At 36.3% G+C, this 23,984-nt stretch overlaps 1 protein-coding gene across 1 annotated transcript in view; it reads right to left on the bottom strand.

The window, feature by feature from the left end:
- Positions 1–21,955: 21,955 nt before the first annotated feature.
- LOC137617994 (mucin-3A-like) overlaps positions 21,956–23,984 on the bottom strand; it is a 32,740-nt gene continuing 30,711 nt past the window's right edge. Inside the window, exons 2-3 of the mRNA XM_068347918.1 lie at positions 23,354–23,964; positions 21,956–22,781 (exon numbers count right to left, since the gene is read on the bottom strand). Coding sequence (XP_068204019.1) covers positions 21,956–22,781; positions 23,354–23,964 — 1,437 coding nt within the window. The remainder of the gene's footprint in view (positions 22,782–23,353; positions 23,965–23,984) is intronic.

The raw sequence follows: 23,984 nt of genomic DNA, 5'->3' as shown, positions 1-23,984 counted from the left end.
AGGAATAGTTTACTGGGGAGTTTTTTAAGAGTTAGAGTTTAAGGCATTTCTAGGAATAGTTTACTGGGGAGTTTTTAAGAGTTAGAGTTTATGGCATTTCTAGGAATAGTTTACTGGGGAGTTTTTCAAGAGTTAGAGTTTAAGGCATTTCTAGGAATAGTTTACTGGGGAGTTTTTCAAGAGTTAGAGTTCAGGGCATTTCTAGGAATAGTTTACTGGGGAGTTTTTTAAGAGTAGAGTTCAAGGCATTTCTAGGAATAGTTTACTGGGGAGTTTTTTAAGAGTTAGAGTTCAAGGCATTTCTAGGAATAGTTTGCTGGGGAGTTTTTCAAGAGTTAGAGTTCAAGGCATTTCTAGGAATAGTTTACTGGGGAGTTTTTTAAGAGTAGAGTTCAAGGCATTTCTATGAATAATTTACTGGGGAGTTTTTCAAGAGTTAGAGTTTATGGCATTTCTAGGAATAGTTTACTGGGGAGTTTTTTAAGAGTAGAGTTCAAGGCATTTCTAGGAATAGTTTACTGGGGAGTTTTTTAAGAGTTAGAGTTTATGGCATTTCTAGGAATAGTTTACTGGGGAGTTTTTTAAGAGTTAGAGTTTAAGGCATTTCTAGGAATAGTTTACTGGGGAGTTTTTTAAGAGTTAGAGTTCAAGGCATTTCTAGGAATAGTTTGCTGGGGAGTTTTTCAAGAGTTAGAGTTCAAGGCATTTCTAGGAATAGTTTACTGGGGAGTTTTTTAAGAGTAGAGTTCAAGGCATTTCTAGGAATAGTTTACTGGGGAGTTTTTCAAGAGTTAGAGTTTAAGACATTTCTAGGAATAGTTTACTGGGGAGTTTTTCAAGAGTTAGAGTTCAGGGCATTTCTAGGAATAGTTTACTGGGGAGTTTTTCAAGAGTTAGAGTTCAGGGCATTTCTAGGAATAGTTTACTGGGGAGTTTTTTAAGAGTAGAGTTCAAGGCATTTCTAGGAATAGTTTACTGGGGAGTTTTTTAAGAGTTAGAGTTTAAGGCATTTCTAGGAATAGTTTACTGGGGAGTTTTTCAAGAGTTAGAGTTTAAGGCATTTCTAGGAATAGTTTACTGGGGAGTTTTTCAAGAGTTAGAGTTTATGGCATTTCTAGGAATAGTTTACTGGGGAGTTTTTTAAGAGTTAGAGTTTATGGCATTTCTAGGAATAGTTTACTGGGGAGTTTTTCAAGAGTTAGAGTTTAAGGCATTTCTAGGAATAGTTTACTGGGGAGTTTTTCAAGAGTTAGAGTTCAGGGCATTTCTAGGAATAGTTTACTGGGGAGTTTTTTAAGAGTAGAGTTCAAGGCATTTCTAGGAATAGTTTACTGGGGAGTTTTTTAAGAGTTAGAGTTCAAGGCATTTCTAGGAATAGTTTACTGGGGAGTTTTTCAAGAGTTAGAGTTCAAGGCATTTCTAGGAATAGTTTACTGGGGAGTTTTTTAAGAGTAGAGTTCAAGGCATTTCTAGGAATAGTTTACTGGGGAGTTTTTCAAGAGTTAGAGTTTAAGGCATTTCTAGGAATAGTTTACTGGGGAGTTTTTCAAGAGTTAGAGTTTATGGCATTTCTAGGAATAGTTTACTGGGGAGTTTTTTAAGAGTTAGAGTTTATGGCATTTCTAGGAATAGTTTACTGGGGAGTTTTTTAAGAGTTAGAGTTTAAGGCATTTCTAGGAATAGTTTACTGGGGAGTTTTTCAAGAGTTAGAGTTTAAGGCATTTCTAGGAATAGTTTACTGGGGAGTTTTTTAAGAGTTAGAGTTTAAGGCATTTCTAGGAATAGTTTACTGGGGAGTTTTTTAAGAGTTAGAGTTTAAGGCATTTCTAGGAATAGTTTACTGGGGAGTTTTTTAAGAGTTAGAGTTCAAGGCATTTCTAGGAATAGTTTACTGGGGAGTTTTTTAAGAGTTAGAGTTCAAGGCATTTCTAGGAATAGTTTACTGGGGAGTTTTTCAAGAGTTAGAGTTTAAGGCATTTCTAGGAATAGTTTACTGGGGAGTTTTTCAAGAGTTAGAGTTCAAGGCATTTCTAGGAATAGTTTACTGGGGAGTTTTTCAAGAGTTAGAGTTCAAGGCATTTCTAGGAATAGTTTACTGGGGAGTTTTTCAAGAGTTAGAGTTCAAGGCATTTCTAGGAATAGTTTACTGGGGAGTTTTTTAAGAGTTAGAGTTTAAGGCATTTCTAGGAATAGTTTACTGGGGAGTTTTTTAAGAGTTAGAGTTTAAGGCATTTCTAGGAATAGTTTACTGGGGAGTTTTTTAAGAGTTAGAGTTCAAGGCATTTCTAGGAATAGTTTACTGGGGAGTTTTTTAAGAGTTAGAGTTCAAGGCATTTCTAGGAATAGTTTACTGGGGAGTTTTTTAAGAGTTAGAGTTCAAGGCATTTCTAGGAATAGTTTACTGGGGAGTTTTTCAAGAGTTAGAGTTCAAGGCATTTCTAGGAATAGTTTACTGGGGAGTTTTTTAAGAGTTAGAGTTCAAGGCATTTCTATGAATAATTTACTGGGGAGTTTTTCAAGAGTTAGAGTTTAAGGCATTTCTAGGAATAGTTTACTGGGGAGTTTTTAAGAGTTAGAGTTTAAGGCATTTCTAGGAATAGTTTACTGGGGAGTATTTTAAGAGTTAGAGTTTAAGGCATTTCTAGGAATAGTTTACTGGGGAGTTTTTTAAGAGTTAGAGTTTATGGCATTTCTAGGAATAGTTTACTGGGGAGTTTTTCAAGAGTTAGAGTTTAAGGCATTTCTAGGAATAGTTTACTGGGGAGTTTTTCAAGAGTTAGAGTTTAAGGCATTTCTAGGAATAGTTTACTGGGGAGTTTTTTAAGAGTTAGAGTTTATGGCATTTCTAGGAATAGTTTACTGGGGAGTTTTTCAAGAGTTAGAGTTTAAGGCATTTCTAGGAATAGTTTACTGGGGAGTTTTTCAAGAGTTAGAGTTCAAGGCATTTCTAGGAATAGTTTACTGGGGAGTTTTTTAAGAGTTAGAGTTCAGGCATTTCTAGGAATAGTTTACTGGGGAGTTTTTTAAGAGTTAGAGTTCAAGGCATTTCTAGGAATAGTTTACTGGGGAGTTTTTCAAGAGTTAGAGTTCAAGGCATTTCTAGGAATAGTTTACTGGGGAGTTTTTCAAGAGTTAGAGTTCAAGGCATTTCTAGGAATAGTTTACTGGGGAGTTTTTCAAGAGTTAGAGTTTAAGGCATTTCTAGGAATAGTTTACTGGGGAGTTTTTCAAGAGTTAGAGTTCAAGGCATTTCTAGGAATAGTTTACTGGGGAGTTTTTTAAGAGTTAGAGTTCAAGGCATTTCTAGGAATAGTTTACTGGGGAGTTTTTTAAGAGTTAGAGTTTAAGGCATTTCTAGGAATAGTTTACTGGGGAGTTTTTTAAGAGTTAGAGTTTAAGGCATTTCTAGGAATAGTTTACTGGGGAGTTTTTTAAGAGTTAGAGTTTAAGGCATTTCTAGGAATAGTTTACTGGGGAGTTTTTTAAGAGTTAGAGTTTAAGGCATTTCTAGGAATAGTTTACTGGGGAGTTTTTTAAGAGTTAGAGTTCAAGGCATTTCTAGGAATAGTTTACTGGGGAGTTTTTCAAGAGTTAGAGTTCAAGGCATTTCTAGGAATAGTTTACTGGGGAGTTTTTCAAGAGTTAGAGTTCAAGGCATTTCTAGGAATAGTTTACTGGGGAGTTTTTTAAGAGTAGAGTTTAAGGCATTTCTAGGAATAGTTTACTGGGGAGTTTTTCAAGAGTTAGAGTTTAAGGCATTTCTAGGAATAGTTTACTGGGGAGTTTTTCAAGAGTTAGAGTTCAAGGCATTTCTAGGAATAGTTTACTGGGGAGTTTTTTAAGAGTTAGAGTTTAAGGCATTTCTAGGAATAGTTTACTGGGGAGTTTTTTAAGAGTTAGAGTTTAAGGCATTTCTAGGAATAGTTTACTGGGGAGTTTTTCAAGAGTTAGAGTTCAAGGCATTTCTAGGAATAGTTTACTGGGGAGTTTTTCAAGAGTTAGAGTTCAAGGCATTTCTAGGAATAGTTTACTGGGGAGTTTTTTAAGAGTAGAGTTCAAGGCATTTCTAGGAATAGTTTACTGGGGAGTTTTTCAAGAGTTAGAGTTCAAGGCATTTCTAGGAATAGTTTACTGGGGAGTTTTTCAAGAGTTAGAGTTCAAGGCATTTCTAGGAATAGTTTACTGGGGAGTTTTTTAAGAGTTAGAGTTCAAGGCATTTCTAGGAATAGTTTACTGGGGAGTTTTTCAAGAGTTAGAGTTTAAGGCATTTCTAGGAATAGTTTACTGGGGAGTTTTTAAGAGTTAGAGTTTAAGGCATTTCTAGGAATAGTTTACTGGGGAGTTTTTCAAGAGTTAGAGTTTAAGGCATTTCTAGGAATAGTTTACTGGGGAGTTTTTCAAGAGTTAGAGTTCAAGGCATTTCTAGGAATAGTTTACTGGGGAGTTTTTTAAGAGTTAGAGTTTAAGGCATTTCTAGGAATAGTTTACTGGGGAGTTTTTTAAGAGTTAGAGTTTAAGGCATTTCTAGGAATAGTTTACTGGGGAGTTTTTTAAGAGTTAGAGTTTATGGCATTTCTAGGAATAGTTTACTGGGGAGTTTTTTAAGAGTTAGAGTTTAAGGCATTTCTAGGAATAGTTTACTGGGGAGTTTTTTAAGAGTTAGAGTTTAAGGCATTTCTAGGAATAGTTTACTGGGGAGTTTTTCAAGAGTTAGAGTTTAAGGCATTTCTAGGAATAGTTTACTGGGGAGTTTTTCAAGAGTTAGAGTTCAAGGCATTTCTAGGAATAGTTTACTGGGGAGTTTTTCAAGAGTTAGAGTTTAAGGCATTTCTAGGAATAGTTTACTGGGGAGTTTTTTAAGAGTTAGAGTTTAAGGCATTTCTAGGAATAGTTTACTGGGGAGTTTTTCAAGAGTTAGAGTTTAAGGCATTTCTAGGAATAGTTTACTGGGGAGTTTTTCAAGAGTTAGAGTTTAAGGCATTTCTAGGAATAGTTTACTGGGGAGTTTTTCAAGAGTTAGAGTTTATGGCATTTCTAGGAATAGTTTACTGGGGAGTTTTTTAAGAGTTAGAGTTTAAGGCATTTCTAGGAATAGTTTACTGGGGAGTTTTTTAAGAGTTAGAGTTTAAGGCATTTCTAGGAATAGTTTACTGGGGAGTTTTTTAAGAGTTAGAGTTCAAGGCATTTCTAGGAATAGTTTACTGGGGAGTTTTTCAAGAGTTAGAGTTCAAGGCATTTCTAGGAATAGTTTACTGGGGAGTTTTTTAAGAGTTAGAGTTCAAGGCATTTCTAGGAATAGTTTACTGGGGAGTTTTTCAAGAGTTAGAGTTCAAGGCATTTCTAGGAATAGTTTACTGGGGAGTTTTTTAAGAGTTAGAGTTCAAGGCATTTCTAGGAATAGTTTACTGGGGAGTTTTTCAAGAGTTAGAGTTCAAGGCATTTCTAGGAATAGTTTACTGGGGAGTTTTTTAAGAGTAGAGTTTAAGGCATTTCTAGGAATAGTTTACTGGGGAGTTTTTTAAGAGTTAGAGTTTAAGGCATTTCTAGGAATAGTTTACTGGGGAGTTTTTTAAGAGTTAGAGTTTAAGGCATTTCTAGGAATAGTTTACTGGGGAGTTTTTCAAGAGTTAGAGTTCAAGGCATTTCTAGGAATAGTTTACTGGGGAGTTTTTTAAGAGTTAGAGTTTAAGGCATTTCTAGGAATAGTTTACTGGGGAGTTTTTTAAGAGTTAGAGTTCAAGGCATTTCTAGGAATAGTTTACTGGGGAGTTTTTTAAGAGTTAGAGTTTAGGCATTTCTATGAATAGTTTACTGGGGAGTTTTTCAAGAGTTAGAGTTTAAGGCATTTCTAGGAATAGTTTACTGGGGAGTTTTTTAAGAGTTAGAGTTTATGGCATTTCTAGGAATAGTTTACTGGGGAGTTTTTTAAGAGTTAGAGTTTAAGGCATTTCTAGGAATAGTTTACTGGGGAGTTTTTCAAGAGTTAGAGTTTATGGCATTTCTAGGAATAGTTTACTGGGGAGTTTTTCAAGAGTTAGAGTTTAAGGCATTTCTAGGAATAGTTTACTGGGGAGTTTTTTAAGAGTTAGAGTTTATGGCATTTCTAGGAATAGTTTACTGGGGAGTTTTTTAAGAGTTAGAGTTTATGGCATTTCTAGGAATAGTTTACTGGGGAGTTTTTCAAGAGTTAGAGTTTAAGGCATTTCTAGGAATAGTTTACTGGGGAGTTTTTCAAGAGTTAGAGTTCAAGGCATTTCTAGGAATAGTTTACTGGGGAGTTTTTCAAGAGTTAGAGTTTAAGGCATTTCTAGGAATAGTTTACTGGGGAGTTTTTTAAGAGTTAGAGTTCAAGGCATTTCTAGGAATAGTTTACTGGGGAGTTTTTTAAGAGTTAGAGTTCAAGGCATTTCTAGGAATAGTTTACTGGGGAGTTTTTCAAGAGTTAGAGTTCAAGGCATTTCTAGGAATAGTTTACTGGGGAGTTTTTCAAGAGTTAGAGTTTAAGGCATTTCTAGGAATAGTTTACTGGGGAGTTTTTTAAGAGTTAGAGTTCAAGGCATTTCTAGGAATAGTTTACTGGGGAGTTTTTTAAGAGTTAGAGTTCAAGGCATTTCTAGGAATAGTTTACTGGGGAGTTTTTTAAGAGTTAGAGTTCAAGGCATTTCTAGGAATAGTTTACTGGGGAGTTTTTCAAGAGTTAGAGTTTAAGGCATTTCTAGGAATAGTTTACTGGGGAGTTTTTTAAGAGTTAGAGTTCAAGGCATTTCTAGGAATAGTTTACTGGGGAGTTTTTCAAGAGTTAGAGTTCAAGGCATTTCTAGGAATAGTTTACTGGGGAGTTTTTTAAGAGTTAGAGTTCAAGGCATTTCTAGGAATAGTTTACTGGGGAGTTTTTCAAGAGTTAGAGTTCAAGGCATTTCTAGGAATAGTTTACTGGGGAGTTTTTCAAGAGTTAGAGTTCAAGGCATTTCTAGGAATAGTTTACTGGGGAGTTTTTCAAGAGTTAGAGTTCAAGGCATTTCTAGGAATAGTTTACTGGGGAGTTTTTCAAGAGTTAGAGTTTAAGGCATTTCTAGGAATAGTTTACTGGGGAGTTTTTCAAGAGTTAGAGTTTAAGGCATTTCTAGGAATAGTTTACTGGGGAGTTTTTCAAGAGTTAGAGTTTAAGGCATTTCTAGGAATAGTTTACTGGGGAGTTTTTTAAGAGTTAGAGTTTAAGGCATTTCTAGGAATAGTTTACTGGGGAGTTTTTCAAGAGTTAGAGTTTAAGGCATTTCTAGGAATAGTTTACTGGGGAGTTTTTCAAGAGTTAGAGTTCAAGGCATTTCTAGGAATAGTTTACTGGGGAGTTTTTCAAGAGTTAGAGTTCAGGCATTTCTAGGAATAGTTTACTGGGGAGTTTTTCAAGAGTTAGAGTTCAAGGCATTTCTAGGAATAGTTTACTGGGGAGTTTTTTAAGAGTTAGAGTTCAAGGCATTTCTAGGAATAGTTTACTGGGGAGTTTTTCAAGAGTTAGAGTTTAAGGCATTTCTAGGAATAGTTTACTGGGGAGTTTTTTAAGAGTTAGAGTTTAAGGCATTTCTAGGAATAGTTTACTGGGGAGTTTTTCAAGAGTTAGAGTTTAAGGCATTTCTAGGAATAGTTTACTGGGGAGTTTTTTAAGAGTTAGAGTTCAAGGCATTTCTAGGAATAGTTTACTGGGGAGTTTTTTAAGAGTTAGAGTTTATGGCATTTCTAGGAATAGTTTACTGGGGAGTTTTTTAAGAGTTAGAGTTTAAGGCATTTCTAGGAATAGTTTACTGGGGAGTTTTTCAAGAGTTAGAGTTTAAGGCATTTCTAGGAATAGTTTACTGGGGAGTTTTTTAAGAGTTAGAGTTTAAGGCATTTCTAGGAATAGTTTACTGGGGAGTTTTTTAAGAGTTAGAGTTTAAGGCATTTCTAGGAATAGTTTACTGGGGAGTTTTTTAAGAGTTAGAGTTCAAGGCATTTCTAGGAATAGTTTACTGGGGAGTTTTTCAAGAGTTAGAGTTCAAGGCATTTCTAGGAATAGTTTACTGGGGAGTTTTTTAAGAGTTAGAGTTTAAGGCATTTCTAGGAATAGTTTACTGGGGAGTTTTTCAAGAGTTAGAGTTTAAGGCATTTCTAGGAATAGTTTACTGGGGAGTTTTTTAAGAGTTAGAGTTCAAGGCATTTCTAGGAATAGTTTACTGGGGAGTTTTTTAAGAGTTAGAGTTTATGGCATTTCTAGGAATAGTTTACTGGGGAGTTTTTTAAGAGTTAGAGTTTAAGGCATTTCTAGGAATAGTTTACTGGGGAGTTTTTCAAGAGTTAGAGTTTAAGGCATTTCTAGGAATAGTTTACTGGGGAGTTTTTTAAGAGTTAGAGTTTAAGGCATTTCTAGGAATAGTTTACTGGGGAGTTTTTTAAGAGTTAGAGTTCAAGGCATTTCTAGGAATAGTTTACTGGGGAGTTTTTTAAGAGTTAGAGTTCAAGGCATTTCTAGGAATAGTTTACTGGGGAGTTTTTCAAGAGTTAGAGTTCAAGGCATTTCTAGGAATAGTTTACTGGGGAGTTTTTTAAGAGTTAGAGTTCAAGGCATTTCTAGGAATAGTTTACTGGGGAGTTTTTTAAGAGTTAGAGTTTAAGGCATTTCTAGGAATAGTTTACTGGGGAGTTTTTTAAGAGTTAGAGTTTAAGGCATTTCTAGGAATAGTTTACTGGGGAGTTTTTAAGAGTTAGAGTTTAAGGCATTTCTAGGAATAGTTTACTGGGGAGTTTTTTAAGAGTTAGAGTTTAAGGCATTTCTAGGAATAGTTTACTGGGGAGTTTTTTAAGAGTTAGAGTTCAAGGCATTTCTAGGAATAGTTTACTGGGGAGTTTTTTAAGAGTTAGAGTTCAAGGCATTTCTAGGAATAGTTTACTGGGGAGTTTTTCAAGAGTTAGAGTTTAAGGCATTTCTAGGAATAGTTTACTGGGGAGTTTTTTAAGAGTTAGAGTTTAAGGCATTTCTAGGAATAGTTTACTGGGGAGTTTTTTAAGAGTTAGAGTTTAAGGCATTTCTAGGAATAGTTTACTGGGGAGTTTTTTAAGAGTTAGAGTTTAAGGCATTTCTAGGAATAGTTTACTGGGGAGTTTTTTAAGAGTTAGAGTTTAAGGCATTTCTAGGAATAGTTTACTGGGGAGTTTTTTAAGAGTTAGAGTTTAAGGCATTTCTAGGAATAGTTTACTGGGGAGTTTTTCAAGAGTTAGAGTTTAGGCATTTCTAGGAATAGTTTACTGGGGAGTTTTTTAAGAGTTAGAGTTTAAGGCATTTCTAGGAATAGTTTACTGGGGAGTTTTTTAAGAGTTAGAGTTTAAGGCATTTCTAGGAATAGTTTACTGGGGAGTTTTTCAAGAGTTAGAGTTCAAGGCATTTCTAGGAATAGTTTACTGGGGAGTTTTTCAAGAGTTAGAGTTTAAGGCATTTCTAGGAATAGTTTACTGGGGAGTTTTTTAAGAGTTAGAGTTTATGGCATTTCTAGGAATAGTTTACTGGGGAGTTTTTCAAGAGTTAGAGTTTAAGGCATTTCTAGGAATAGTTTACTGGGGAGTTTTTCAAGAGTTAGAGTTCAGGCATTTCTAGGAATAGTTTACTGGGGAGTTTTTTAAGAGTTAGAGTTCAAGGCATTTCTAGGAATAGTTTACTGGGGAGTTTTTTAAGAGTTAGAGTTCAAGGCATTTCTAGGAATAGTTTACTGGGGAGTTTTTCAAGAGTTAGAGTTCAAGGCATTTCTAGGAATAGTTTACTGGGGAGTTTTTTAAGAGTAGAGTTCAAGGCATTTCTAGGAATAGTTTACTGGGGAGTTTTTCAAGAGTTAGAGTTTAAGGCATTTCTAGGAATAGTTTACTGGGGAGTTTTTTAAGAGTTAGAGTTCAAGGCATTTCTAGGAATAGTTTACTGGGGAGTTTTTTAAGAGTTAGAGTTTATGGCATTTCTAGGAATAGTTTACTGGGGAGTTTTTTAAGAGTTAGAGTTTAAGGCATTTCTAGGAATAGTTTACTGGGGAGTTTTTTAAGAGTTAGAGTTCAAGGCATTTCTAGGAATAGTTTACTGGGGAGTTTTTCAAGAGTTAGAGTTCAAGGCATTTCTAGGAATAGTTTACTGGGGAGTTTTTTAAGAGTTAGAGTTCAAGGCATTTCTAGGAATAGTTTACTGGGGAGTTTTTCAAGAGTTAGAGTTTAAGGCATTTCTAGGAATAGTTTACTGGGGAGTTTTTTAAGAGTTAGAGTTCAAGGCATTTCTAGGAATAGTTTACTGGGGAGTTTTTCAAGAGTTAGAGTTCAAGGCATTTCTAGGAATAGTTTACTGGGGAGTTTTTTAAGAGTTAGAGTTCAAGGCATTTCTAGGAATAGTTTACTGGGGAGTTTTTTAAGAGTTAGAGTTTAAGGCATTTCTAGGAATAGTTTACTGGGGAGTTTTTCAAGAGTTAGAGTTTAAGGCATTTCTAGGAATAGTTTACTGGGGAGTTTTTCAAGAGTTAGAGTTTAAGGCATTTCTAGGAATAGTTTACTGGGGAGTTTTTTAAGAGTTAGAGTTTAAGGCATTTCTAGGAATAGTTTACTGGGGAGTTTTTTAAGAGTTAGAGTTTAAGGCATTTCTAGGAATAGTTTACTGGGGAGTTTTTCAAGAGTTAGAGTTCAAGGCATTTCTAGGAATAGTTTACTGGGGAGTTTTTTAAGAGTTAGAGTTCAAGGCATTTCTAGGAATAGTTTACTGGGGAGTTTTTTAAGAGTTAGAGTTCAAGGCATTTCTAGGAATAGTTTACTGGGGAGTTTTTCAAGAGTTAGAGTTCAAGGCATTTCTAGGAATAGTTTACTGGGGAGTTTTTCAAGAGTTAGAGTTCAAGGCATTTCTAGGAATAGTTTACTGGGGAGTTTTTTAAGAGTTAGAGTTCAAGGCATTTCTAGGAATAGTTTACTGGGGAGTTTTTTAAGAGTTAGAGTTCAAGGCATTTCTAGGAATAGTTTACTGGGGAGTTTTTTAAGAGTTAGAGTTCAAGGCATTTCTAGGAATAGTTTACTGGGGAGTTTTTTAAGAGTTAGAGTTTAAGGCATTTCTAGGAATAGTTTACTGGGGAGTTTTTCAAGAGTTAGAGTTTAAGGCATTTCTAGGAATAGTTTACTGGGGAGTTTTTTAAGAGTTAGAGTTTAAGGCATTTCTAGGAATAGTTTACTGGGGAGTTTTTTAAGAGTTAGAGTTTAAGGCATTTCTAGGAATAGTTTACTGGGGAGTTTTTTAAGAGTTAGAGTTCAAGGCATTTCTAGGAATAGTTTACTGGGGAGTTTTTCAAGAGTTAGAGTTTAAGGCATTTCTAGGAATAGTTTACTGGGGAGTTTTTTAAGAGTTAGAGTTCAAGGCATTTCTAGGAATAGTTTACTGGGGAGTTTTTTAAGAGTTAGAGTTTAAGGCATTTCTAGGAATAGTTTACTGGGGAGTTTTTCAAGAGTTAGAGTTTAAGGCATTTCTAGGAATAGTTTACTGGGGAGTTTTTCAAGAGTTAGAGTTCAAGGCATTTCTAGGAATAGTTTACTGGGGAGTTTTTTAAGAGTTAGAGTTTAAGGCATTTCTAGGAATAGTTTACTGGGGAGTTTTTTAAGAGTTAGAGTTTAAGGCATTTCTAGGAATAGTTTACTGGGGAGTTTTTCAAGAGTTAGAGTTCAAGGCATTTCTAGGAATAGTTTACTGGGGAGTTTTTCAAGAGTTAGAGTTCAAGGCATTTCTAGGAATAGTTTACTGGGGAGTTTTTTAAGAGTTAGAGTTTAAGGCATTTCTAGGAATAGTTTACTGGGGAGTTTTTCAAGAGTTAGAGTTCAAGGCATTTCTAGGAATAGTTTACTGGGGAGTTTTTCAAGAGTTAGAGTTCAAGGCATTTCTAGGAATAGTTTACTGGGGAGTTTTTTAAGAGTTAGAGTTCAAGGCATTTCTAGGAATAGTTTACTGGGGAGTTTTTCAAGAGTTAGAGTTTAAGGCATTTCTAGGAATAGTTTACTGGGGAGTTTTTAAGAGTTAGAGTTTAAGGCATTTCTAGGAATAGTTTACTGGGGAGTTTTTTAAGAGTTAGAGTTTAAGGCATTTCTAGGAATAGTTTACTGGGGAGTTTTTCAAGAGTTAGAGTTTAAGGCATTTCTAGGAATAGTTTACTGGGGAGTTTTTCAAGAGTTAGAGTTTAAGGCATTTCTAGGAATAGTTTACTGGGGAGTTTTTTAAGAGTTAGAGTTTAAGGCATTTCTAGGAATAGTTTACTGGGGAGTTTTTCAAGAGTTAGAGTTTAAGGCATTTCTAGGAATAGTTTACTGGGGAGTTTTTCAAGAGTTAGAGTTCAAGGCATTTCTAGGAATAGTTTACTGGGGAGTTTTTCAAGAGTTAGAGTTCAAGGCATTTCTAGGAATAGTTTACTGGGGAGTTTTTTAAGAGTTAGAGTTCAAGGCATTTCTAGGAATAGTTTACTGGGGAGTTTTTCAAGAGTTAGAGTTCAAGGCATTTCTAGGAATAGTTTACTGGGGAGTTTTTTAAGAGTTAGAGTTCAAGGCATTTCTAGGAATAGTTTACTGGGGAGTTTTTTAAGAGTTAGAGTTTAAGGCATTTCTAGGAATAGTTTACTGGGGAGTTTTTTAAGAGTTAGAGTTTAAGGCATTTCTAGGAATAGTTTACTGGGGAGTTTTTTAAGAGTTAGAGTTTAAGGCATTTCTAGGAATAGTTTACTGGGGAGTTTTTTAAGAGTTAGAGTTTAAGGCATTTCTAGGAATAGTTTACTGGGGAGTTTTTTAAGAGTTAGAGTTTAAGGCATTTCTAGGAATAGTTTACTGGGGAGTTTTTCAAGAGTTAGAGTTTAAGGCATTTCTAGGAATAGTTTACTGGGGAGTTTTTTAAGAGTTAGAGTTTAAGGCATTTCTAGGAATAGTTTACTGGGGAGTTTTTTAAGAGTTAGAGTTCAAGGCATTTCTAGGAATAGTTTACTGGGGAGTTTTTCAAGAGTTAGAGTTCAAGGCATTTCTAGGAATAGTTTACTGGGGAGTTTTTCAAGAGTTAGAGTTCAAGGCATTTCTAGGAATAGTTTACTGGGGAGTTTTTCAAGAGTTAGAGTTTAAGGCATTTCTAGGAATAGTTTACTGGGGAGTTTTTCAAGAGTTAGAGTTTAAGGCATTTCTAGGAATAGTTTACTGGGGAGTTTTTCAAGAGTTAGAGTTCAAGGCATTTCTAGGAATAGTTTACTGGGGAGTTTTTTAAGAGTTAGAGTTTAAGGCATTTCTAGGAATAGTTTACTGGGGAGTTTTTTAAGAGTTAGAGTTTAAGGCATTTCTAGGAATAGTTTACTGGGGAGTTTTTCAAGAGTTAGAGTTCAAGGCATTTCTAGGAATAGTTTACTGGGGAGTTTTTTAAGAGTTAGAGTTCAAGGCATTTCTAGGAATAGTTTACTGGGGAGTTTTTTAAGAGTTAGAGTTTAAGGCATTTCTAGGAATAGTTTACTGGGGAGTTTTTCAAGAGTTAGAGTTTAAGGCATTTCTAGGAATAGTTTACTGGGGAGTTTTTCAAGAGTTAGAGTTCAAGGCATTTCTAGGAATAGTTTACTGGGGAGTTTTTTAAGAGTTAGAGTTTAAGGCATTTCTAGGAATAGTTTACTGGGGAGTTTTTCAAGAGTTAGAGTTTAAGGCATTTCTAGGAATAGTTTACTGGGGAGTTTTTCAAGAGTTAGAGTTTAAGGCATTTCTAGGAATAGTTTACTGGGGAGTTTTTCAAGAGTTAGAGTTCAAGGCATTTCTAGGAATAGTTTACTGGGGAGTTTTTCAAGAGTTAGAGTTTAAGGCATTTCTAGGAATAGTTTACTGGGGAGTTTTTCAAGAGTTAGAGTTCAAGGCATTTCTAGGAATAGTTTACTGGGGAGTTTTTTAAGAGTTAGAGTTTAAGGCATTTCTAGGAATAGTTTACTGGGGAGTTTTTTAAGAGTTAGAGTTTAAGGCATTTCTAGGAATAGTTTACTGGGGAGTTTTTTAAGAGTTAGAGTTTAAGGCATTTCTAGGAATAGTTTACTGGGGAGTTTTTTAAGAGTTAGAGTTTAAGGCATTTCTAGGAATAGTTTACTGGGGAGTTTTTCAAGAGTTAGAGTTTAAGGCATTTCTAGGAATAGTTTACTGGGGAGTTTTTCAAGAGTTAGAGTTTAAGGCATTTCTAGGAATAGTTTACTGGGGAGTTTTTTAAGAGTTAGAGTTTAAGGCATTTCTAGGAATAGTTTACTGGGGAGTTTTTTAAGAGTTAGAGTTTAAGGCATTTCTAGGAATAGTTTACTGGGGAGTTTTTCAAGAGTTAGAGTTTAAGGCATTTCTAGGAATAGTTTACTGGGGAGTTTTTCAAGAGTTAGAGTTTAAGGCATTTCTAGGAATAGTTTACTGGGGAGTTTTTCAAGAGTTAGAGTTTAAGGCATTTCTAGGAATAGTTTACTGGGGAGTTTTTTAAGAGTTAGAGTTTAAGGCATTTCTAGGAATAGTTTACTGGGGAGTTTTTCAAGAGTTAGAGTTTAAGGCATTTCTAGGAATAGTTTACTGGGGAGTTTTTCAAGAGTTAGAGTTTAAGGCATTTCTAGGAATAGTTTACTGGGGAGTTTTTTAAGAGTTAGAGTTTAAGGCATTTCTAGGAATAGTTTACTGGGGAGTTTTTTAAGAGTTAGAGTTCAAGGCATTTCTAGGAATAGTTTACTGGGGAGTTTTTTAAGAGTTAGAGTTCAAGGCATTTCTAGGAATAGTTTACTGGGGAGTTTTTTAAGAGTTAGAGTTCAAGGCATTTCTAGGAATAGTTTACTGGGGAGTTTTTCAAGAGTTAGAGTTCAAGGCATTTCTAGGAATAGTTTACTGGGGAGTTTTTTAAGAGTTAGAGTTCAAGGCATTTCTAGGAATAGTTTACTGGGGAGTTTTTTAAGAGTTAGAGTTTAAGGCATTTCTAGGAATAGTTTACTGGGGAGTTTTTTAAGAGTTAGAGTTTAAGGCATTTCTAGGAATAGTTTACTGGGGAGTTTTTCAAGAGTTAGAGTTCAAGGCATTTCTAGGAATAGTTTACTGGGGAGTTTTTTAAGAGTTAGAGTTTAAGGCATTTCTAGGAATAGTTTACTGGGGAGTTTTTTAAGAGTTAGAGTTCAAGGCATTTCTAGGAATAGTTTACTGGGGAGTTTTTTAAGAGTTAGAGTTTAAGGCATTTCTAGGAATAGTTTACTGGGGAGTTTTTCAAGAGTTAGAGTTTAAGGCATTTCTAGGAATAGTTTACTGGGGAGTTTTTTAAGAGTTAGAGTTTAAGGCATTTCTAGGAATAGTTTACTGGGGAGTTTTTTAAGAGTTAGAGTTCAAGGCATTTCTAGGAATAGTTTACTGGGGAGTTTTTTAAGAGTTAGAGTTTAAGGCATTTCTAGGAATAGTTTACTGGGGAGTTTTTCAAGAGTTAGAGTTTAAGGCATTTCTAGGAATAGTTTACTGGGGAGTTTTTTAAGAGTTAGAGTTCAAGGCATTTCTAGGAATAGTTTACTGGGGAGTTTTTTAAGAGTTAGAGTTTAAGGCATTTCTAGGAATAGTTTACTGGGGAGTTTTTCAAGAGTTAGAGTTTAAGGCATTTCTAGGAATAGTTTACTGGGGAGTTTTTTAAGAGTTAGAGTTTAAGGCATTTCTAGGAATAGTTTACTGGGGAGTTTTTTAAGAGTTAGAGTTTAAGGCATTTCTAGGAATAGTTTACTGGGGAGTTTTTTAAGAGTTAGAGTTTAAGGCATTTCTAGGAATAGTTTACTGGGGAGTTTTTCAAGAGTTAGAGTTTAAGGCATTTCTAGGAATAGTTTACTGGGGAGTTTTTTAAGAGTTAGAGTTTAAGGCATTTCTAGGAATAGTTTACTGGGGAGTTTTTCAAGAGTTAGAGTTTAAGGCATTTCTAGGAATAGTTTACTGGGGAGTTTTTCAAGAGTTAGAGTTCAAGGCATTTCTAGGAATAGTTTACTGGGGAGTTTTTTAAGAGTTAGAGTTCAAGGCATTTCTAGGAATAGTTTACTGGGGAGTTTTTTAAGAGTTAGAGTTCAAGGCATTTCTAGGAATAGTTTACTGGGGAGTTTTTCAAGAGTTAGAGTTCAAGGCATTTCTAGGAATAGTTTACTGGGGAGTTTTTTAAGAGTTAGAGTTCAAGGCATTTCTAGGAATAGTTTACTGGGGAGTTTTTTAAGAGTTAGAGTTCAAGGCATTTCTAGGAATAGTTTACTGGGGAGTTTTTCAAGAGTTAGAGTTTAAGGCATTTCTAGGAATAGTTTACTGGGGAGTTTTTTAAGAGTTAGAGTTCAAGGCATTTCTAGGAATAGTTTACTGGGGAGTTTTTTAAGAGTTAGAGTTTAAGGCATTTCTAGGAATAGTTTACTGGGGAGTTTTTTAAGAGTTAGAGTTTAAGGCATTTCTAGGAATAGTTTACTGGGGAGTTTTTCAAGAGTTAGAGTTTAAGGCATTTCTAGGAATAGTTTACTGGGGAGTTTTTTAAGAGTTAGAGTTTAAGGCATTTCTAGGAATAGTTTACTGGGGAGTTTTTCAAGAGTTAGAGTTTAAGGCATTTCTAGGAATAGTTTACTGGGGAGTTTTTTAAGAGTTAGAGTTCAAGGCATTTCTAGGAATAGTTTACTGGGGAGTTTTTCAAGAGTTAGAGTTTAAGGCATTTCTAGGAATAGTTTACTGGGGAGTTTTTCAAGAGTTAGAGTTTAAGGCATTTCTAGGAATAGTTTACTGGGGAGTTTTTCAAGAGTTAGAGTTCAAGGCATTTCTAGGAATAGTTTACTGGGGAGTTTTTTAAGAGTTAGAGTTCAAGGCATTTCTAGGAATAGTTTACTGGGGAGTTTTTTAAGAGTTAGAGTTCAAGGCATTTCTAGGAATAGTTTACTGGGGAGTTTTTCAAGAGTTAGAGTTTAAGGCATTTCTAGGAATAGTTTACTGGGGAGTTTTTTAAGAGTTAGAGTTCAAGGCATTTCTAGGAATAGTTTACTGGGGAGTTTTTCAAGAGTTAGAGTTTAAGGCATTTCTAGGAATAGTTTACTGGGGAGTTTTTTAAGAGTTAGAGTTTAAGGCATTTCTAGGAATAGTTTACTGGGGAGTTTTTTAAGAGTTAGAGTTTAAGGCATTTCTAGGAATAGTTTACTGGGGAGTTTTTTAAGAGTTAGAGTTTAAGGCATTTCTAGGAATAGTTTACTGGGGAGTTTTTTAAGAGTTAGAGTTTAAGGCATTTCTAGGAATAGTTTACTGGGGAGTTTTTCAAGAGTTAGAGTTTAAGGCATTTCTAGGAATAGTTTACTGGGGAGTTTTTTAAGAGTTAGAGTTTAAGGCATTTCTAGGAATAGTTTACTGGGGAGTTTTTCAAGAGTTAGAGTTCAAGGCATTTCTAGGAATAGTTTACTGGGGAGTTTTTTAAGAGTTAGAGTTCAAGGCATTTCTAGGAATAGTTTACTGGGGAGTTTTTCAAGAGTTAGAGTTTAAGGCATTTCTAGGAATAGTTTACTGGGGAGTTTTTTAAGAGTTAGAGTTCAAGGCATTTCTAGGAATAGTTTACTGGGGAGTTTTTTAAGAGTTAGAGTTTAAGGCATTTCTAGGAATAGTTTACTGGGGAGTTTTTTAAGAGTTAGAGTTTAAGGCATTTCTAGGAATAGTTTACTGGGGAGTTTTTTAAGAGTTAGAGTTTAAGGCATTTCTAGGAATAGTTTACTGGGGAGTTTTTCAAGAGTTAGAGTTTAAGGCATTTCTAGGAATAGTTTACTGGGGAGTTTTTTAAGAGTTAGAGTTCAAGGCATTTCTAGGAATAGTTTACTGGGGAGTTTTTCAAGAGTTAGAGTTTAAGGCATTTCTAGGAATAGTTTACTGGGGAGTTTTTTAAGAGTTAGAGTTCAAGGCATTTCTAGGAATAGTTTACTGGGGAGTTTTTCAAGAGTTAGAGTTTAAGGCATTTCTAGGAATAGTTTACTGGGGAGTTTTTCAAGAGTTAGAGTTCAAGGCATTTCTAGGAATAGTTTACTGGGGAGTTTTTCAAGAGTTAGAGTTTAAGGCATTTCTAGGAATAGTTTACTGGGGAGTTTTTCAAGAGTTAGAGTTTAAGGCATTTCTAGGAATAGTTTACTGGGGAGTTTTTCAAGAGTTAGAGTTCAAGGCATTTCTAGGAATAGTTTACTGGGGAGTTTTTTAAGAGTTAGAGTTTAAGGCATTTCTAGGAATAGTTTACTGGGGAGTTTTTTAAGAGTTAGAGTTTAAGGCATTTCTAGGAATAGTTTACTGGGGAGTTTTTCAAGAGTTAGAGTTTAAGGCATTTCTAGGAATAGTTTACTGGGGAGTTTTTTAAGAGTTAGAGTTTAAGGCATTTCTAGGAATAGTTTACTGGGGAGTTTTTCAAGAGTTAGAGTTTAAGGCATTTCTAGGAATAGTTTACTGGGGAGTTTTTTAAGAGTTAGAGTTCAAGGCATTTCTAGGAATAGTTTACTGGGGAGTTTTTCAAGAGTTAGAGTTTAAGGCATTTCTAGGAATAGTTTACTGGGGAGTTTTTTAAGAGTTAGAGTTCAAGGCATTTCTAGGAATAGTTTACTGGGGAGTTTTTCAAGAGTTAGAGTTTAAGGCATTTCTAGGAATAGTTTACTGGGGAGTTTTTCAAGAGTTAGAGTTCAAGGCATTTCTAGGAATAGTTTACTGGGGAGTTTTTTAAGAGTTAGAGTTTAAGGCATTTCTAGGAATAGTTTACTGGGGAGTTTTTCAAGAGTTAGAGTTTAAGGCATTTCTAGGAATAGTTTACTGGGGAGTTTTTTAAGAGTTAGAGTTTAAGGCATTTCTAGGAATAGTTTACTGGGGAGTTTTTCAAGAGTTAGAGTTTAAGGCATTTCTAGGAATAGTTTACTGGGGAGTTTTTCAAGAGTTAGAGTTCAAGGCATTTCTAGGAATAGTTTACTGGGGAGTTTTTTAAGAGTTAGAGTTCAAGGCATTTCTAGGAATAGTTTACTGGGGAGTTTTTTAAGAGTTAGAGTTTAAGGCATTTCTAGGAATAGTTTACTGGGGAGTTTTTCAAGAGTTAGAGTTTAAGGCATTTCTAGGAATAGTTTACTGGGGAGTTTTTTAAGAGTTAGAGTTTAAGGCATTTCTAGGAATAGTTTACTGGGGAGTTTTTCAAGAGTTAGAGTTTAAGGCATTTCTAGGAATAGTTTACTGGGGAGTTTTTTAAGAGTTAGAGTTCAAGGCATTTCTAGGAATAGTTTACTGGGGAGTTTTTTAAGAGTTAGAGTTTAAGGCATTTCTAGGAATAGTTTACTGGGGAGTTTTTTAAGAGTTAGAGTTTAAGGCATTTCTAGGAATAGTTTACTGGGGAGTTTTTCAAGAGTTAGAGTTTAAGGCATTTCTAGGAATAGTTTACTGGGGAGTTTTTTAAGAGTTAGAGTTTAAGGCATTTCTAGGAATAGTTTACTGGGGAGTTTTTCAAGAGTTAGAGTTTAAGGCATTTCTAGGAATAGTTTACTGGGGAGTTTTTCAAGAGTTAGAGTTCAAGGCATTTCTAGGAATAGTTTACTGGGGAGTTTTTTAAGAGTTAGAGTTTAAGGCATTTCTAGGAATAGTTTACTGGGGAGTTTTTTAAGAGTTAGAGTTCAAGGCATTTCTAGGAATAGTTTACTGGGGAGTTTTTCAAGAGTTAGAGTTCAAGGCATTTCTAGGAATAGTTTACTGGGGAGTTTTTTAAGAGTTAGAGTTCAAGGCATTTCTAGGAATAGTTTACTGGGGAGTTTTTTAAGAGTTAGAGTTTAAGGCATTTCTAGGAATAGTTTACTGGGGAGTTTTTCAAGAGTTAGAGTTCAAGGCATTTCTAGGAATAGTTTACTGGGGAGTTTTTTAAGAGTTAGAGTTCAAGGCATTTCTAGGAATAGTTTACTGGGGAGTTTTTTAAGAGTTAGAGTTTAAGGCATTTCTAGGAATAGTTTACTGGGGAGTTTTTTAAGAGTTAGAGTTTAAGGCATTTCTAGGAATAGTTTACTGGGGAGTTTTTCAAGAGTTAGAGTTTAAGGCATTTCTAGGAATAGTTTACTGGGGAGTTTTTTAAGAGTTAGAGTTTAAGGCATTTCTAGGAATAGTTTACTGGGGAGTTTTTCAAGAGTTAGAGTTCAAGGCATTTCTAGGAATAGTTTACTGGGGAGTTTTTTAAGAGTTAGAGTTCAAGGCATTTCTAGGAATAGTTTACTGGGGAGTTTTTCAAGAGTTAGAGTTCAAGGCATTTCTAGGAATAGTTTACTGGGGAGTTTTTTAAGAGTTAGAGTTCAAGGCATTTCTAGGAATAGTTTACTGGGGAGTTTTTCAAGAGTTAGAGTTCAAGGCATTTCTAGGAATAGTTTACTGGGGAGTTTTTTAAGAGTTAGAGTTCAAGGCATTTCTAGGAATAGTTTACTGGGGAGTTTTTCAAGAGTTAGAGTTTAAGGCATTTCTAGGAATAGTTTACTGGGGAGTTTTTTAAGAGTTAGAGTTCAAGGCATTTCTAGGAATAGTTTACTGGGGAGTTTTTCAAGAGTTAGAGTTCAAGGCATTTCTAGGAATAGTTTACTGGGGAGTTTTTTAAGAGTTAGAGTTCAAGGCATTTCTAGGAATAGTTTACTGGGGAGTTTTTCAAGAGTTAGAGTTCAAGGCATTTCTAGGAATAGTTTACTGGGGAGTTTTTCAAGAGTTAGAGTTCAAGGCATTTCTAGGAATAGTTTACTGGGGAGTTTTTCAAGAGTTAGAGTTCAAGGCATTTCTAGGAATAGTTTACTGGGGAGTTTTTTAAGAGTTAGAGTTCAAGGCATTTCTAGGAATAGTTTACTGGGGAGTTTTTCAAGAGTTAGAGTTCAAGGCATTTCTAGGAATAGTTTACTGGGGAGTTTTTCAAGAGTTAGAGTTCAAGGCATTTCTAGGAATAGTTTACTGGGGAGTTTTTCAAGAGTTAGAGTTCAAGGCATTTCTAGGAATAGTTTACTGGGGAGTTTTTCAAGAGTTAGAGTTCAAGGCATTTCTAGGAATAGTTTACTGGGGAGTTTTTCAAGAGTTAGAGTTCAAGGCATTTCTAGGAATAGTTTACTGGGGAGTTTTTCAAGAGTTAGAGTTCAAGGCATTTCTAGGAATAGTTTACTGGGGAGTTTTTCAAGAGTTAGAGTTCAAGGCATTTCTAGGAATAGTTTACTGGGGAGTTTTTCCAAGAGTTAGAGTTCAAGGCATTTCTAGGAATAGTTTACTGGGGAGTTTTTCCAAGAGTTAGAGTTCAAGGCATTTCTAGGAATAGTTTACTGGGGAGTTTTTCCAAGAGTTAGAGTTCAAGGCATTTCTAGGAATAGTTTACTGGGGAGTTTTTCCAAGAGTTAGAGTTCAAGGCATTTCTAGGAATAGTTTACTGGGGAGTTTTTCCAAGAGTTAGAGTTCAAGGCATTTCTAGGAATAGTTTACTGGGGAGTTTTTCCAAGAGTTAGAGTTCAAGGCATTTCTAGGAATAGTTTACTGGGGAGTTTTTCCAAGAGTTAGAGTTCAAGGCATTTCTAGGAATAGTTTACTGGGGAGTTTTTCCAAGAGTTAGAGTTCAAGGCATTTCTAGGAATAGTTTACTGGGGAGTTTTTCCAGAGTTAGAGTTCAAGGCATTTCTAGGAATAGTGTGCTGGGGAGTTTTTCCAGAGTTAGAGTTCAAGGCATTTCTGGGAATAGTGTGCTGGGGAGTTTTTCCAGAGTTAGAGTTCAAGGCATTTCTGGGAATAGTGTGCTGGGGAGTTTTTCCAGAGTTAGAGTTCAAGGCATTTCTGGGAATAGTGTGCTGGGGAGTTTTTCCAGAGTTAGAGTTCAAGGCATTTCTGGGAATAGTGTGCTGGGGAGTTTTTCCAGAGTTAGAGTTCAAGGCATTTCTGGGAGTAGTGTGCTGGGGAGTTTTTCCAGAGTTAGAGTTCAAGGCATTTCTGGGATAGTGTGCTGGGGAGTTTTTCCAGAGTTAGAGTTCAAGGCATTTCTGGGAGTAGTGTGCTGGGGAGTTTTTCCAGAGTTAGAGTTCAAGGCATTTCTGGGAGTAGTGTGCTGGGGAGTTTTTCCAGAGTTAGAGTTCAAGGCATTTCTGGGAGTAGTGTGCTGGGGAGTTTTTCCAGAGTTAGAGTTCAAGGCATTTCTGGGAGTAGTGTGCTGGGGAGTTTTTCCAGAGTTAGAGTTCAAGGCATTTCTGGGAGTAGTGTGCTGGGGAGTTTTTCCAGAGTTAGAGTTCAAGGCATTTCTGGGAGTAGTGTGCTGGGGAGTTTTTCCAGAGTTAGAGTTCAAGGCATTTCTGGGAGTAGTGTGCTGGGGAGTTTTTCCAGAGTTAGAGTTCAAGGCATTTCTGGGAGTAGTGTGCTGGGGAGTTTTTCCAGAGTTAGAGTTCAAGGCATTTCTGGGAGTAGTGTGCTGGGGAGTTTTTCCAGAGTTAGAGTTCAAGGCATTTCTGGGAGTAGTGTGCTGGGGAGTTTTTCCAGAGTTAGAGTTCAAGGCATTTCTGGGAGTAGTGTGCTGGGGAGTTTTTCCAGAGTTAGAGTTCAAGGCATTTCTGGGAGTAGTGTGCTGGGGAGTTTTTCCAGAGTTAGAGTTCAAGGCATTTCTGGGAGTAGTGTGCTGGGGAGTTTTTCCAGAGTTAGAGTTCAAGGCATTTCTGGGAGTAGTGTGCTGGGGAGTTTTTCCAGAGTTAGAGTTCAAGGCATTTCTGGGAGTAGTGTGCTGGGGAGTTTTTCCAGAGTTAGAGTTCAAGGCATTTCTGGGATAGTGTGCTGGGGAGTTTTTCCAGAGTTAGAGTTCAAGGCATTTCTGGGAGTAGTGTGCTGGGGAGTTTTTCCAGAGTTAGAGTTCAAGGCATTTCTGGGAGTAGTGTGCTGGGGAGTTTTTCCAGAGTTAGAGTTCAAGGCATTTCTGGGAGTAGTGTGCTGGGGAGTTTTTCCAGAGTTAGAGTTCAAGGCATTTCTGGGAGTAGTGTGCTGGGGAGTTTTTCCAGAGTTAGAGTTCAAGGCATTTCTGGGAGTAGTGTGCTGGGGAGTTTTTCCAGAGTTAGAGTTCAAGGCATTTCTGGGAGTAGTGTGCTGGGGAGTTTTTCCAGAGTTAGAGTTCAAGGCATTTCTGGGATAGTGTGCTGGGGAGTTTTTCCAGAGTTAGAGTTCAAGGCATTTCTGGGAGTAGTGTGCTGGGGAGTTTTTCCAGAGTTAGAGTTCAAGGCATTTCTGGGATAGTGTGCTGGGGAGTTTTTCCAGAGTTAGAGTTCAAGGCATTTCTGGGAGTAGTGTGCTGGGGAGTTTTTCCAGAGTTAGAGTTCAAGGCATTTCTGGGATAGTGTGCTGGGGAGTTTTTCCAGAGTTAGAGTTCAAGGCATTTCTGGGAGTAGTGTGCTGGGGAGTTTTTCCAGAGTTAGAGTTCAAGGCATTTCTGGGAGTAGTGTGCTGGGGAGTTTTTCCAGAGTTAGAGTTCAAGGCATTTCTGGGAGTAGTGTGCTGGGGAGTTTTTCCAGAGTTAGAGTTCAAGGCATTTCTGGGAGTAGTGTGCTGGGGAGTTTTTCCAGAGTTAGAGTTCAAGGCATTTCTGGGAGTAGTGTGCTGGGGAGTTTTTCCAGAGTTAGAGTTCAAGGCATTTCTGGGAGTAGTGTGCTGGGGAGTTTTTCCAGAGTTAGAGTTCAAGGCATTTCTGGGAGTAGTGTGCTGGGGAGTTTTTCCAGAGTTAGAGTTCAAGGCATTTCTGGGAATAGTGTGCTGGGGAGTTTTTCCAGAGTTAGAGTTCAAGGCATTTCTGGGAATAGTGTGCTGGGGAGTTTTTCCAGAGTTAGAGTTCAAGGCATTTCTGGGAGTAGTGTGCTGGGGAGTTTTTCCAGAGTTAGAGTTCAAGGCATTTCTGGGAATAGTGTGCTGGGGAGTTTTTCCAGAGTTAGAGTTCAAGGCATTTCTGGGAGTAGTGTGCTGGGGAGTTTTTCCAGAGT

Source organism: Palaemon carinicauda, chromosome 24 (genome assembly GCF_036898095.1).
Source record: "Palaemon carinicauda isolate YSFRI2023 chromosome 24, ASM3689809v2, whole genome shotgun sequence".
Lineage (NCBI taxonomy): Eukaryota > Metazoa > Arthropoda > Malacostraca > Decapoda > Palaemonidae > Palaemon > Palaemon carinicauda.
This window is presented reverse-complemented; position numbering and strand designations above follow the sequence as displayed.